At 40.1% G+C, this 16,337-nt stretch overlaps 1 protein-coding gene across 5 annotated transcripts in view; it reads left to right on the top strand.

The window, feature by feature from the left end:
- BTBD7 (BTB domain containing 7) overlaps window positions 1–16,337 on the top strand; it is an 82,694-nt gene that overhangs the window by 51,119 nt on the left and 15,238 nt on the right. For 3 of the 5 annotated variants that reach the window (XM_036842453.1, XM_036842452.1, XM_036842454.1), the window contains exons 4-5: window positions 12,039–12,247; window positions 14,257–14,332. The exons of 1 other annotated variant lie outside the window; for it this stretch is intronic. In XM_036842453.1, the coding sequence (XP_036698348.1) occupies window positions 12,039–12,247; window positions 14,257–14,332 (285 nt within the window). The remainder of the gene's footprint in view (window positions 1–12,038; window positions 12,248–14,256; window positions 14,333–16,337) is intronic. One more of the 5 variants, XM_036842456.1, reaches the window with a different exon arrangement.

Raw genomic sequence — 16,337 nt, 5'->3', positions numbered from 1 at the left:
TTTAGCTATTACAAGAAAATCTTACAAGGCTATTAAAAGGGGCAGAAGTTTGAAAGATATACTTCCACATAGATAAATATGTTGCACTTAAGTCTCTGCCTGTATGTTAATGCCCTTCTACCCAACAGGGACATCCAGGTTCTGAACATTAGCCAAAAGAGTATAAGAAATAAAACCCAGAAAAACTCAGCCTACTTTTTTTTTTATAATGAAAATAGTTTTTAATCCAGAGTAATTTTTCCCCCAGCTTTATTGAGCTATAATTGACATATAGCATTGTGTAAATTTAAGGTATACAATGCAATGATTTGATACATGTGTACATTGCAAAATGTTTACCACAATAAGATTAGTTAGCATATTCTTTATCTCACATAATTAACATTTTGTTGTTGTTATAGTGAGAACATTAAAGCTGTGCTCTCACAGCAACTTTCAAGTATACAGTACAATATTGTTAACTAGTCTCCATGCTTTACATTAGATCTCTGGACCTTATTCATCTTATAACTGAAAGTTTGTACCCTTTGACCAACATCTTATTTTCCCTGCCTCTCAGCCTCTAGAAACCACCGTTCTATTCTCTGTTTTATGAGTTTGATGTTTTTTGATTCCATGTATAAGTGATATCATATTTTTCTTTCTCTGACTTATTTCACTTAGCATAATCCTCTCAGGGTCCATCCATGTTGTTGCAAATGGCAGGATTTCTTTCTTTTTATGGCTGAATACTAGATATAGATATAGATTATAGATATAGATATCTCACATTTCCTCTATCCATTCATCTGTTGATAGACACTTAGGTTGTTTCGGTGTCTTGGATTGGCTATTGTGAATATTGATGTGATGAACATGGGAGTGCAGATATCTCTTCAAGATAGTGATTTCATATCTTCAGATATATATACCCAGAAGTGGGATTGCTGGATCATATGATAGTTTTATTTATAATTTTGTGAGGAATCTCTCTACCGTTCTCTGTGGCTGTACCAATGCACATTCCCACCAGCAGTGCACAAGGGTTCCCTTTCTCTCCAACCTTGCCAGCATTTGTTGTCTCTTGTCTTTTTGATAATAGTCATTCTAACAGGTGTGAAATGATGTCTCATTGTGGTTTTGATTTGCATTTCCCTGATGATTAATGATGTTCAGCACCTTTTCATGTACTTGTTGGCCATTTGTATGTCTTTGGAAAAGTGCCTGTTAAGTCCTTTGCCCAGTTTTTACTCAGATTGCTTGCTATTGAGTTGTATGAGTTCCTTATATATTTTGGATATTAACCCCTTGTTATTTATGGCTTGCAAATATTTTCTCCCATTCCGTAAGTTACCTTTTTATTTTGTCAATTGTTTCTTTTGCTATGCAGACACTTTTTAGTTTGTTGTAGTCCCACTTGTTGATTTTTGTTTTTGTTCCTTGTGCTTTTGGTGTCATATCCAAAAATACTTGCCGAGACTGATGTCAAGTAGCTTTTTCCCAGTGTTTTCTTCTAGGAGTTTTACAGTTTAAAGTCTTTAAGTCCTTAATCCATTTTGAGTTAATTTTTTGAGTGGTATTAGATAGGGGTCCAGTTTCATTCTTTTGCATGTAGGTATCTAGTTTTCCCTGTACCATTTATTGAAGAGACTATCCTTTCCCTCACTGAGTATTCTTGGCTTTCTTATCAGTCCTTTTTTTTCTGGCCAAACTATGATACACCTTTACCTAAAATACTGATTGCAGTTCTTACTGCTCTTCAGAAATGTAGTAACGTTAGACCTGTTCTGAGAAAACGCAGCTAAAGCAGATCAAAGAAATGAGTACTATGGCAGACTAAAATGATTAGGATTGTCCAGTATGTCAGAAAGGATATTGCTAAGATGCTTATAAACTTACTGTGACCCCTAATGATCCTCACCTTCAGGTATTCATACCATTATGCAACCCCCTCCCCTTAAGTGTGAGTGCGACATAAGACTTGTTTCTAACTAATACAATATGGCAAAGATGATGGGATATCACTCCCATGGTTACATTAGATTATATAAGACTCCATCTTCATAGTAGACTTACACTAGAGACTTTTTACCTTGCCAGCTGTGAAGAAGTAAGCTACTATGTGGTCAGATGGCCTGTTGAGTGGACCGCATGGCAAGAACTGCAGGCAGCCTCTTGGAGCTGAGTGTGAACCCCGCAGCTAATAGCCAGCAAGAAGCTGGGCCTTTAGTTATTACGGCTGCAGGGAAATGATTTCTGCCAGCAGCCCAAATGAGCTTGGAAGCAAGTTCTTCCCCAGCCTTCAGATGAGAATGTAAACCCAGTTGGCACCTTGATTGCAGCCTTAAGAAACCCTGACTAAGGACCCAGGTGACCTGTGCCCAGACTCCTGACCCACAGAAAATATGGGATGATATGTTTGTTGTTTTTAACCCACTAAGCTTGTGATAATTTGTTACATAGCAACGGAAAACAAATACATTATTTAATCTTCTGATTTTCATAGGTTAGAATGGTTTAATATCAACAATTCCATGTGATTTAACTTAATTAGGGGAAGTCAGTAATTTAAATCTAATTTATCACAGAGCCTTCAAGGTAATAACCAGCCACACCTCTAATAAAAGACTCAGTTCAGGAAAGATGGTGCTATCAGCCACAGTCCCAGCTGCTACAACTGGCTGGAGGCTATAATTGATATTCTCATTGTAACTATATCACTCAGAGTTCAGTCAGGGAAGCTGAGCAACTCTGACTTACGGGGTAGGGGAATTATTATAGGAATTGGGCCTTACGCAATTGTGGAAGAAGCTGGGGAAGTGAAGGTCTGAAAGGGAGAGGAGTTAGACCCAAAGGAGTTAATAATCAGTCAACCTGGAAAGCCAAGGACATTGAGCCACTAAGGTGGAGCTGCAAAGGGGGAAGCATGAGGACAGTAGCAGTTGTATCCGTGGATCTGCAGCCAATCATCTGGTGGTTGCCTGGGGCCAGTATTATCACCAGGGCTGCAGTTGGGAGGGAGAGCTGGATGCAGAGCTGAGGAGAGCAAGGACAAGCTAGAATCCACGGGCACCTCTGTGTCTGCCTGTCACCACATCTAGCTACAGTGACTTTTTTTGTTGTTTGTTTTTGTGTTTTTTTGTGTGTTTTTTTTTTGGTTTTTTTTTTTTTTTTTGGCTGCGTTGGGTCTTCGTTGCTGCGCGTGGGCCTTCTCTAGTTGCAGCAAGCGGAGGCTACTCTTTGTTGCGGTGCGCGGGCTTCTCATTGCGGTGGCTTCTCTTGTTGCGGAGCACGGACTCTAGGCACACGGGCTTCAGTAGTTGCGGTGCGTGGGCTCAGTAGTTGTCACGCACGGGCTTAGTTGCTCCACGGCATGTGGGATCTTCCCAGACCAGGGATTGAACCCACGTCCCCTGCATTGGCAGGCGGATTCTTAACCACTGCACCACCAGGGAAGTCCCTACAGTGACTTTTAGAGAGTAATGGCTGCTGCTGCTGCTTCCTTTCAAATCACACATTTCTGTTTTGGCCAACTTTAGCTTAGAAACAGACAGGGATGGAGATCGTGGAAAAGAGTTTTAGCTTAAGCAACTTTAAACAGTACAGGTCAGCACAGTCTCCCTCTTCCATCACCCAACCTAGATTTTCTTCATGCTTTACCAACATTTCAGCAGGTCCAGATAGCCTGCCAGGTGAGATGACCCAGACCTTCATCCCAGAAGTATCTGCAGTTGCCCAGCCTCCGTTATCACTGAGCAAGGAAGCACCAGAAGGTACTGAAGTTGAGTCCCTCAGATTCTGGATGAACACCTTCCTGCTCCTTTTGTACTGCCCCAAACCTAGCGCCCTGGCACAGCACTCTCAATATCCACTCTCACCGTATTTATATCCAGGTCTTGTAATTCCTTGGGTGTGTGTGCTTTCTTCCCAGAACAGGGACTATACTTTCTCTCTCAGAATGTGATTATGCTTGAACAGATCCTGATTATTGGTTTGGAGCTAGTGAGAGGAGGCAGGGGCAGATGTTGAAGAAGACAAACCCTGTCTTTTCAGGCACCTCCAGGGTCTTCTGGCAAGAGAACACTACTGTCCTGTAGCAAGGAGTTGGGAGGTGCTGCTCCTCCCAGCCCGGAAAGTTCAAGTGAATCTTGGGGTTTAGCATTCCTAGCTCATCCACCCAAACATCCCCCTTCCAGGTTTCTGTGTCCACCTGTTCCTATCAAGACCCAGATTTTGTCAGAGGTTTGCCAAGACTTTGCTCAAGTCTTCTTTGTAGTTCTGATATCCTTAAAATTAAATCTTGAGCCTGAGTTTTGGCAGTCTTTTCTGCAGCTGCAGGAAATAAGGGTCTCTTTGAACACTGATCTAGAAGTTCCCTGATTTTGACAGAATTCTTAGACTTGAGGGGTGACTAACTGTCATTTTCTTTTTTTCATGACTTTTCATCCAGCCACATCAGGTCCTTTGAATTACTAATGTTTCCGTTCAAGTTCAGCCACTACTACTGAACTAATACTTCACTTAGTGAAAAATCTTAGTATTGTCATGCTGCTACAGGCAGGGGTTATCACCACCCCACTTGTCATTAGGAATGGGGTCCTCTTCGCCATTGTACCAGTGAGTGATTTAGTTCCAGAATCTCACTCAAGAATCTTATTTCTGGGCTTCCCTGGTGGCGCAGTGGTTGGGAATCTGCCTGCTAATGCAGGGGACACGGGTTCGAGCCCTGGCCTGGGAAGATCCCGCATGCCGCAGAGCAGCTGGGCCCGTGAGCCACAATTGCTGAGCCTGCGCGTCTGGAGCCTGTGCTCTGGGACAAGGGAGGCCACGATGGTGAGAGGCCCGCGCACCGCGATGAAGAGTGGCCCCCGCTTGCCACAGCTGGAGAAAGCCCTCGCACAGAAACAAAGACCCAACACAGCCAAAAATAAATAAATAAATAAAAAAGCTTCTTTCCTTCTGCCCCATTTAAAAAAAAAAAAAAAGCTATCCTATTTTCACTTATAAAAAAAAAAAAAAAAGAATCTTATTTCCTAGGGCCACTTATCTTACTATCATAGTGTGGGTGTCTCCTCTCATTCCCCCATAACCTGTGCTGAAACAGCCTAAAACAAAGGCTTGCTTGCAGGTAGTTTATTTGGTAAGGAATCCCATGAACAAGAGTGAGAATTGGGGGGATTGAAAAAGGGGAGGAAGGAAAGCAGCATAAGAGTGGGCCATTGTGTTGGTTACCACTGGAGGCTACTGGGCTTCAAGCCTACCAGGATCCTTGAGGAGTTTTGTAGAATCTTCTTCAGAATGGTCCTCCTGAAGGATAACAGAGAGGAGCCTTTATCCAGCCAGCTCTCAGATGTTGCAGAGTCCAAGGACTAGCAATGAAAAACACTAAGGCATAGATTGACTTGTCTTCTAACCCCCATGTCTGATGCTTATTCTCTGCCTTGGATCTGGAATTCTGGTTGCCTTTTTAAAATAGATGTGCAGGGATGATATGTTGATGGTGGTGTTTTAGAAAGCAAACCTTTCGGCTGCGTGATCATTATGGATTAGAATACTGAAGGGACAGAGATAGTGGGAAGCTTTTCTATAATTAATGTGTGAGGTACTGAGGATTTGAACCAAGGTGGTGTTAATAGGAATGGAAAACAAAGCTAATCAAAGAGCATTTTGAAGGAAGAATCAGTAAGAAACATTAACTAGTTTGTTTTGTGTGTGTGTATGTGAGAGAGAGAGAGAAAGAGAGTTGGCACAGCTGATTTAAGATGTCTTGCCTAGAAAAAGGATAGTGTTCATGGACACATTGGCTCCCCAATATTATTTAACATAATCCTCAGAACTCTGATGGGATTATTTCATCCTGGATGTGAGGAAATGAGACTAGCAGAGGGTGGTGTGCTTTGATCCAGTACAGGCTGGTAGGTGAGAGCCAAGAGTTAGTGATATAATTACCTGAATTCAAAGCCTTATATGCTCTTCCTGCTACTTCATGCTGCCCTCACTTCCCTCTTGTTTCATAATTCCTTTCCTTAGGATTTGGAATCAGTCATGTCCGGGTTAGTAGGAAAGAACTGAAACAACTTTTCTCTCAAGCCTATTTGCACTTGAAGTTGTAATTCTAACTCTGGTGCCACTGAAGAGTCACTATGCCTGCTCTAAGGCCAGCCTTCCTCTAACCTTATTATATTGTTTTATGTTGCATGGCATGTATTTCTCACAAATTTCCAGGTCAGTTGACATCACAGATTTAAATTTGCAACCCTGGAGTCACTCTGATTGCCACCGTGGTTGAGTAGGGTCGGTGGCTCTGTTCCCACTGCTGCTCATTTTCCTCCTGGGACCAACAAACTAGCCACAGTGTGTTCTTCCCATGGCAGTGGCAGAAGGTGAGAGGGCAAGTCTAGTTCCCAAAAGTACTTTTGAAGCCTTTTGTCACATCACATTCACTAACATTTAATTGGCCAAAGCAGATCTCATGGCCAATTCCAAAGTCTTGGGGCAGGGAAGTACACTCTGCCCGTGGAGGTGGCGGGGCACGGGGATCAGAAGGCTGGTAGTAGTGAATATGTCTAAACAGTAATCGAGCACGTGTGGGTAATAGTCTAATAAGCTCCAAAGTTCTAGTTTAAAAAGATAAAGTAGCCATTCTGACTGTGTCGTTTACTTGTCTTTAAAGAAATATATGTACTGTTTAATCTGTAGTTAGGAAATGGAGTCAGTAAGCTCTACAGGGAAAAAAGAGAGAGCGTGCCCTCTGTAAGTTAATTAGTACTGAATGGGAGGAAACAAACCTGACTTCCATATATCCTGAAACTGGCAAAGGGGAAGGAATTTTAGCACAGTGCTACTGAAAGTGTGTCTACAATGAGATAAGTACAGAAATTGAGAGTATGAATTTTAAATCTTTTGTAGCAATTTGACATTGCCATAGTATTTAAGCAGTGTTTTTACTGAATTTTACTGAAGTATTGGTCCATGGCAGATCAGAAACTTAAAAAGAGGCAAAAACAAAAAACTGTTCCTTGACCCAAGATAGTTTGAGAAGAGCTAAGATAGATTATGACTTTCAGCTCACTAGAAATGAATACCTGCACTGCACATAAATGGACCTTGTGATTTATACATTGGTCTTTTGGGATTTGGGTTATTGTCACTTTGTCACCAAGGATCTGACCATCTTTCAGTGTGCTAATAATGTTTTTGGACTTACGAGACTGGTCCAGATTTTACCAAGGAAATGGCATTGTATGAAGTCTCTTTGCATCTTACTTGCTAGCCTTTCCCTGCCAGCATCCCTTTGGCCTTGCTGCTACAGTATTTACATTTTCATTCCATTATTGACAAGCTTGACAAAAGGCAAATTACCACTAATTGATATTCTTTGCTATAATATGAAAATGCTAATTTTGACAAAATTAGATAAATCTCTTTAGAATATACGTTCCAACTTTTTTGGGGGGAACCTAATGGTCTTTCTTTTACATTTGTGAGTTAATATTACCATGTTTGGTATATTTTCTATTCATGAGAGAGGCAGTTCTAAGTGAAGAAGTTCTGATGAGCATTGATTAGTAGAAGACCTAAAGTTAGAGGCATAAGAAGGAGATGGAAAGAGATTTATAGGATAGAAGGGAAGGGAAGGATGTGTTTCATTAAGTATGACTTGTCCTCTTCCTAGCTGTATGACCTTGGCAGATGAATTAATCTTTGTGAGTCTTAGTTTTCTCATCTGTAAAATGGGAATCATAATATACCTTCTTCAAGAAGAAGTGCTAGGATTAAATATTATCTAAATTAAGCACAGAGCTTGGTACATAATAAATTTCAAAAATGTTAGCTATTATGTTTGTTTTTAATTAATTATTTACCAGGTGTCAGGTAGATAGATGGAATCAGAGATAAGATGGGGCCACTACCAGGACTTCCCTGGTGACGCAGTGATTAAGAATCCGCCTGCCAATGCAGGTGACACGGGTTTGAGCCCTGGTCCAGGAAGATCCCACATGTCACGGAGCAACTAAGCCCGTGCGCCACAACTACTGAGCCTATGCTCTAGAGCCCGTGAGCCACAACTACTGAGCCTGCGTGCCACAATTACTGAAGGCCGCACACCTAGAGCCCGTGCTCCTCAGCAAGAGAAGCCACCACAATGAGAAGCCCATGCACCTCAACGAAGAGTAGCCCCCTCTCGCCGCAACTAGAGAAAGCCCGCACGCAGCAATGAAGACCCAACGCAGCCAAAAATAAATAAATAAATAAATTTATTAAAAAAAAAGATGGGGCCACTACCCCAAAGGAGCGCTCAGTCTGATAGAGGATTCAGACAAATATATCAGAAAGATAAACTAGGATGGGAGTTTAATGCTATTACAGAGAGAAACACAGGACACCATGGAAACTTTTAGGTAAGAGGAACACCTGACTTTTGACTTAGGCTTTGGGGAGCGGGTTCAAGATAGGCTTTTGAAAGAGGCAGTATCTAAGCTGAGTCTAAAAGGTGTGGAGGAGTTACGAAGGAAAATTAAGAGCATTTCAGAAAAATGGAACAACATATGTAAAGGCCTAGAGGTGAGAGAGTTCGGTGGAATTCTAGGAAATTGTAAGTAATGCAGTATGACTAGAGTACAGAATGTGAACCGAGTAGGGGCTGGAGAAGTTGGCAGAGGCCAGATCATCCAAAAAACTGCAGTTTGGATTTTATCTTGAAGTCAAGCTACTGAATAATTTGTTACATACGTAACAAAGTTGTGTGTGTGTGTGTGTGTATATGTGTGTGTATATATATGTGTGTGTGTATATATATATATGAGGAGGGAAGTGCTAGAGGAGGGAGGAGGAAGGGCTAGATTTCCCAGAGGAAACGGAAGTGACTTTTGGATTAAAGATGTCTGCAGAATATCCATGTGCACTCTGGGAAGTTAAGGAATGAGTCTGGGAAGTTTAAGAAATGAGTCTGGATGTCAGGAGAGAGCTCTAGGTTGGACCTTGAAAGACATAAGGATACAATGGGAGTTAAGGCCATGGGGACAGGTGACATTACCCAGGAAATTGTGCAGTAGAAAGAGCTTTGTAATTACAGCACTTGGCAAGTAGGTACTCCAGAATGTTCAAATGAAGGAAGAATATCATCAAGGATACGGTCTCATTTAAATCTCATATAATAACCCTGAGTTAGGAATATAATCCCAGTTTTACAGATGAAAACATTTCAGGCTCAGGGAGGGTAAGTGATCTGCCCAAAGTGACTTTTCTGCTAAATGGTCAAGCTGGGATTTCAAGTCAATTTGATTTCAAAGTCCATTTTTCCTATCATGTCTAGCTTCTTTGTAAACCTCAGAAGTTTAAACATATGATGTTATCTTTAATTCCCTTTCTTCCCTCTGCCAATATCCTGGTTTTAGTAGGATTGTGACACATTTTTTTAAAAACCACATTTTCTCTAATTTGCCTGGCTTTGTCCCCAAACATGTCTACCAGATTGCCTTTCCTGTCATGTTGACTCATACTACTTGACTCCACTTCAGTGCCTGCTTTGAAACAGCAGACTGACAGAAGTCCTCCACTGGCTACTGGGCGAGGCCTGTCCCCCTCAGCTTGGCATTCAAGGCTTACAGTAAAATCTTGAGAACTGTTCAGAACTTTTCCATATTTCCCACTTCTCATCAGCACACATTCATGCCTTTGATGTTGTTTACATGCAGATTTCATTTATAAGGATCTCATTTTAATGTTTAGATTAAATAAATTAATCTTTAATCTTTAGATTTAATTACTCTTATGCTTACTCTGTTATTTCTAAAAACGATTTTATCTTTGTGGCAGAAAAAGCTTGGATGTCATCCTACCTTAGTTCCATACCCAGTGTAAGGGTTCTTGGTACTCTACCCGTAATGCGATGAGCTAGCCTCCTGCCTTTTTCTAGAGGGATCCTTGAGGGGAGGTGAGGAGAGCAGTTCTAATTGTTAGAAATTTCTTAATAATGAGTCAAAATCTCTCTTCTTTTACCATCATGTGTTTCCCAGGACTTGCCCTTGCAACCACAGAGAATGGGTCATTTCTTTTCTGCCTCATGAGGTTCCATCAAACATTGAAAGATAGCTCTTATGTCTCTCCTCGGGTTTCTCTTACATAAATCAATAATAATCTTGTTTGTTCAGAGCTTTTCTTCAGTAACAGGTCTCAAACTCTCCACTGTACTTACACCCTCCTCTGAGAATTCTGGAGTTTTGTCATTGCCCGTCCAAACACAGGGCTCAGAACAGAACACAGCACCCCACAGGAGAGCAGTGCAACATTATTATTCCTTTGATTATGACTCTATGCTTGTATCTTAAAAGCCTGAGATTGCTTTAGTTTTATAGCAGCCATGTCACATTTTGCATTTGTTCAGTTAACATACCCAGATATTATCTTTAAATAAGCGGTTATAGTTAAGCTAGCTTGACCCTATCTTCTACTGTGCCGTTGCTTTTCTTTAATCTAAATATAGAACTTTCTGATTTTTTGGGTTAGATTTCATCTTCATTTCGATCCATCTTTTTATCTAATTATGATCATTTTATCCAGTGTATTTTTAACTGCGTTTCCCAGCTTTAGGTCACCTCAAGACTTTGAAGCATTCTTTCCACAACTTAATTCAAATTCTTGATTAACATCGGAAAGACAGAGACTCTCTCCACTCCATCCTGGGAGTTAATCAGTGCTACTTGCAAATGGTTCTGTTAGCCACTGTTCTGTCATCCCTCCACATCTTTTTGTCTTATCTTCAAAGATCTCATTTGTACATTCAGCAAATTTTTATTTAATGCCAACCAGGTGGTAGAAGGTGCTAGAGATACAGTGAAGACAGCGGTCCCCGTCTTCTGTAGCTAACAGTCTAGAGACATCATGAAGTGTTTTGTTAAATGCTTTGCAGAAATCAGGTTACACAATTCTCTATGATATTCTGCTTATCTGGTACCATATCAGAAAAGGGGAGGAAGCATTACTTTTTACAAACTCTATATTGGCTCCTAATGATCTTATATCACCTGAAAATGGGAATTGTTATCTTTCTCTTTTCACTTTTCATAGGTTCACAAGAACTTTGAACTTTGGAAGTCTCCAGGGTTCACTGCTGCCCTTTCTGTCTTTTACTACTCTATCTTTTAAACCTCTGAGCTCATTAGAGAGCAGCTTGTTTAGCCATATTTTTGTTGTTGTTGGTGGTGGTGGTGTTTAAACAACCCCCCCATTATTGGGGTTCTTTTTTTATTTTATAGTAAAGTTAGTTGTGAAGAATTTCTGTCCAACTTTAGCCATTTTCCTTTACACAGTCTTTGTCACTCTAATTTTACTTATATTTTATCTTTGTATTTTGAAATTATCTTTCCTAAGGAAAATAGATGACTATCCTCAGATTTTCTTCTTCTCTTCTTTGAGCTCTTAAGGTGCCATAGTCACTTTTTCCAGGATCCTGGTCCTTTTCACTTAAACCACATATTTCTTTTTAGTTCACCAGATGAACAAAAAACTGCAGTATTTTATCTGTATTCTGAGGGATTAAACTATCGACGATGCAAAGTGTTGTTTTTTTATTAGAATAATACAAAAAACAGATGTCCTCATAGTTCCTAGAAGATAGCTCACCTGTCTTACCCCCAAGGGTGGATTCTCTTATCAGTCAGGTGTCATCCAAACCTTCCTCTTGCCAGTTCCCACAACTGTACCATTTCTACCTATTCTTCTTTCTTTCCCGTTTGGTCCAGTGCCCTCCACTATAATGTCTTATACAAATTGTTGAGTTGCACATAGATGTTTATTTTCTTAAACAATTATGAGGGTTCCTTGCCTTTTTCTATGGCTCTGTCTTTATGGAACAGCAGATTTCCTATAGATGTCATAATCTATTATAGTTACCAATTGTTACCCCATCCCACCAAGTCTTGGTGATTACCATGAGATTTTATTTATCTCCTTGTTCTTTTTTACCATTGCTGCTTTTCAGGTTGGTGTCTAACACACTGATGTTCAATAAGTAATATTTATGATTAATCTCAAGAAGTATTTGCCTTCTCTTTTAGGCTGTGAGGATATCATTGCTGAAAGCATCTCATTAGATACCTTAATTGCCATCCTCAAGTGGAGCTCTCATCCATATGGCTCTAAATGGGTACACCGACAAGCTTTGCATTTCCTCTGTGAGGAATTTTCCCAGGTCATGACTTCGGATGTTTTTTATGAACTCAGCAAAGACCATCTGCTTACTGCTATCCAGTCTGACTACCTACAGGTAATCATTTATACGCCTCTCAAATTCAGTGTCATTCATAGGTGCACCAAGCAACCCATCTGTGCTCTGTTACTCTCCCATCTAGGGAGATCAGCCCACCCAGGGGTGCCCTCTTCATATTTGTACAGCCACAGCCTTCTAGCTCTCTGGCCCTTTGTGCGCTCTGCCGCCATGATTCAGCATTGTGAACCGGCCCAGGTCCTAACCAACCACGCCAAAGGGGTTGTGCCAGTAGGCAAAAGGCAGGGTCAGAAGCATATCCCAATGGTGACTCTCTTGGCTTCTGTTAATAATAGATTCACTGTAACGGTTTCATTTATTTGGTGAAGTATCAGAAGATACTTAGTTAGTTTAAGCAGCACAAAGTAAGAATAATATTCAATTTCTGACCTACTCAAATGCTTATAAAAACTCAATGTGTGTGTCCTGCTGAAGTATAATAATGCTTTCAACTACTTATTTTTAGTCAGAAGTACTTTTAAGCAAATTCTTGTGCCCTTGACTTATATGTCCTTTATAATTAGGTAATTTAAACTAACAATAGATTTAAAACATTGTAAAAAAATACTTTCAGGTAGAATATGTTCAAGCTTTTTTTTTTTTCTTTTTTTTTCTTTTTGCACTGGCTGTATGAATTTTATGCTAGAAACTGTACAACAGTTTTAATGTTATGAAGTCATAAACTCATTGAGCCATTTCCTGTTTCTTTGTATTTGTACCAGAAAAATTATGAAATGCTTCCATCTCAGTCAGAAATGAAGATTTTAAAAATCCACTTAGCATCTGTGTTTTTCCTTCATATATTGCTTTGATTGCAGTACAAATGTTGTCATAATTGGTTTTGATTTATTTAGGATCTGTGTTCATTAACCTTATTTCACTGTCCTGATGCAGACATTATGGGAGTTAGGATTTGTCAGTTCTCTCAATTATTGTTTTTAGAAGCTTTGCATTTCTTCTTAGAAAGTAAAAACCTTGGACAGCAGCCTAGATTTTGCCCTAAGATTTTAAGTAAAGTACAAAAGAGGGGCTTCCCTCGTGGCACAGTGCTTAAGAATCCACCTGCCAATGCAGGGGACACGGGTTCAAGCCCTGGTCCAGGAAGATCCCACATGCCGCGGAACAGCTGAGCCCGTGCGCCACAGCTACTGAGCCTGCACTCTAGAGCCCGCGAGCCACAACTACTGAGCCTGCACTCTAGAGCCCGCGAGCCACAACTACTGAGCCTGCGCTCTAGAGCCCGCGAGCCACAACTACTGAGCCTGCGCTCTAGAGCCTGCGAGCCACAACTACTGAGCCCGCGTGCCACAACTACTGAAGCCTGCGCGCCTAGAGCCTGTGCTCCGCAACAAGAGAAGCCACTGCAATGAGAAGCCCGCGCATTGAAATGAAGAGTAACCCCCACTCGCCGCAACTAGAGAAAGCCCGCACACAGCAACGAAGGCCCAACACAGCCAAAAAAAAAAAGTACAAAAGAATGAGGGGCACATTGCCATTTCACAGACAGTGCTTGAAGGGTCCTTCACCAGTCAGTAGCATACTTTGTGGAGATTGTAGTGTTTTCTGCCAAAACAAGTTGCCATACTTGTTTTTTTCTGCTCCTGCAGGAGATAGCGGTCACACTGTATCCTTACACTTTTACTTTCATCTGTTTATCTCCATATTGTCCCAAAAAGAATTTAAGCCAGCTCTATCGAAACCGTATAGTAAGATAAATTTAAAACAGGGGAAGAAAACAGGATAAAGAAAAAATAAAGATGGAAATAAGAATAAAAATTTAATTAGAGCCAAGAGTGAGGTTACTGGACAAAACACATGTCATTCGGTCTTGTGTATTTACTGCTGATACACCACAGGTTTAGCTCAGACACATTGGAAACAGCCAGTGTAAAGAGTGAAGCGTGGCAAGTTGCACGTTGTATTTACTTTATGACCTAGGAGGAGTCATTAATGAGATTAACCATCTATCTGATTGCACTGAAATAAATGTAAACCATTTTTTATTATAGGCAAGTGAACAAGATATCCTTAAATATCTGATTAAATGGGGTGAGCATCAGTTAATGAAGAGAATAGCAGACAGAGGTAAGCTCAGAAAACTAGCTTGCAACTGTAAGCTTTTCCTGAAAGTTACTGAAGTGCGGCTGCACATCAGTCTTTTGACGGTTGCCACTGTTGCCTGGTGAAAACAGAAATTTTTACAATCAGTAGAATCCTTTAGTGACAAGGGTATACTTTGTTAGAAATAAATATACCAGAAAATTTAATTTTGCAACTTTAAAGCAATACTCTTAATGCTATCTTTCTATGTGTTTAATAATATATGTTGACTGATTTATGAAAGTATTAGACTGAAATTTTTCATTTAATTAAAGTGTTACAAAAGCATGTCGTTGATGAAAATGTTCTAGAATTAGATAGTGGTGATAGGTGCACAACATTCTAAATGTACTAAAAGTCCCACTAAGTTGTACACTTTAAGATGGTTAAAATGGTGAGTTTTATGTTATGTGAATTTTACCTCAAGGGAAAAAAAATATATGACTACCCAAAGAGAGTATATTTGTTGTTTATTTTAAATTTTTGTAGAAGGTAAAGGAGAAATGATCCTTTTGAATGGCCTCCAGCTGGGGATACTGCAGAAGAGATAGAAGCATCATATGTAGCTTATGATTTTAACTGAACTTTGGAAGCTTATGATTCTATAGCAGTCTTATATTTATATCTAGGGTTAGCCCACCCACCTGTGCTCCTTCTTTCATAGAATATTGTGTTCCTCTATGTAGTGAACCCAAATCAAAATATTAGAAAAATTAAATGCAGGTTTCCCTTTCCTGTCATTTTCAACAGCTTTATATAAATATAATTTACATACCATAAAGTTCACCTTTTTAAAGTGTTCAAGTCAGTGTTTTTTAGTACACTTACAGAGTTGTTCTGCCCACATTTTAAAATATATTTTAAAAAATCAAGCTAAACCTGCCTTCAAATCTTTTTATAGTGTCCCTTTAATATACTACAACCCAAGCGCGCTAGGGAACAAAAGCAGTTCTCCTATCTTATTTCTCCTAATTTATCTTTTGCTAAAAGCCTTTAGCAATTTCAGATTTGAAATTTTTTAAATACAAAAACCACTACTATTAATTTGGGACATTTTTGAAATGCCATTATACAGTCTATCCTTATTTGCAGATTCTATATTTTCAAATTCACCTACTTGCTAAAATTTATTTGTGATCCCCAAATCAGTACTCATGACACTTGCATGTTCATTTGCAGAGATGTGCAGAGTGACACAAAATTTGAGTCATACGTTTCCAGCTTAAGGTAGAACAGAGTGACACTCTCCCGTCTTATTTCAGCTCTCAAACCACTGTCCTTTTCATAATCTTTTTAGTGCCGTGTTTTTCACATCTTTATGGGTTTTTCTGGTGATCCCACGGTCTAAAATGGCCTCCTAGTGTAATGCTTAGTACTGTCTAGTGTTCCTAAGTCCACGAGTGCTGTGATGTGCCTTACGGAGAAAATGTATGTGTTGATAAGCATAGTTCAGGCACAAGTTACAGTGCTGTTGGCTGTGAGTTCATTGTTAATGAATCAACAATATGTACCAATAAGGTGTCTTTAAACAGAAACACACATAAAACAAGGTTATGTCTTGATTGGTTAACAAAACTGATGCGACCAGAGGCTCTCAGGGACCGAACCCTGTGTTTCCCTAAGAAGCAGTGGTTCAGTGTTCACTAACTGTGGCGGCTTTAGAGAACAAAACCACCCCAGATAACAAGAGTTGATTGTATATAATGCTACATAATCATCACAGGCTCGTTCGTTGATGTAAAGCTGGTAATGATGAAATGTCATATTTATTTTGAGCAAATAATGAACATCCTTGATAAAATTTCCCTTACAAAACAGTGGTTTTCAGGCTGGGTTAGAACGGAAGGCTCTTTCACAGGGATGAGGAAGGAGGACGCTGCATGAACCAGGGTGCCCTTTGTCTCAGTCCCCTTCATACGTAAGGTTTCTGCCCTTACCTGTTACATATTTGGGAATTTCTTGTAATATTTCGTTTGAAACCAGGACACCA

Source organism: Balaenoptera musculus, chromosome 2, assembly GCF_009873245.2.
Source record: "Balaenoptera musculus isolate JJ_BM4_2016_0621 chromosome 2, mBalMus1.pri.v3, whole genome shotgun sequence".
Lineage (NCBI taxonomy): Eukaryota > Metazoa > Chordata > Mammalia > Artiodactyla > Balaenopteridae > Balaenoptera > Balaenoptera musculus.
The sequence above is the reverse complement of the archived record's forward strand: the minus strand, read 5'-3'. Positions and strand labels throughout refer to the sequence as shown.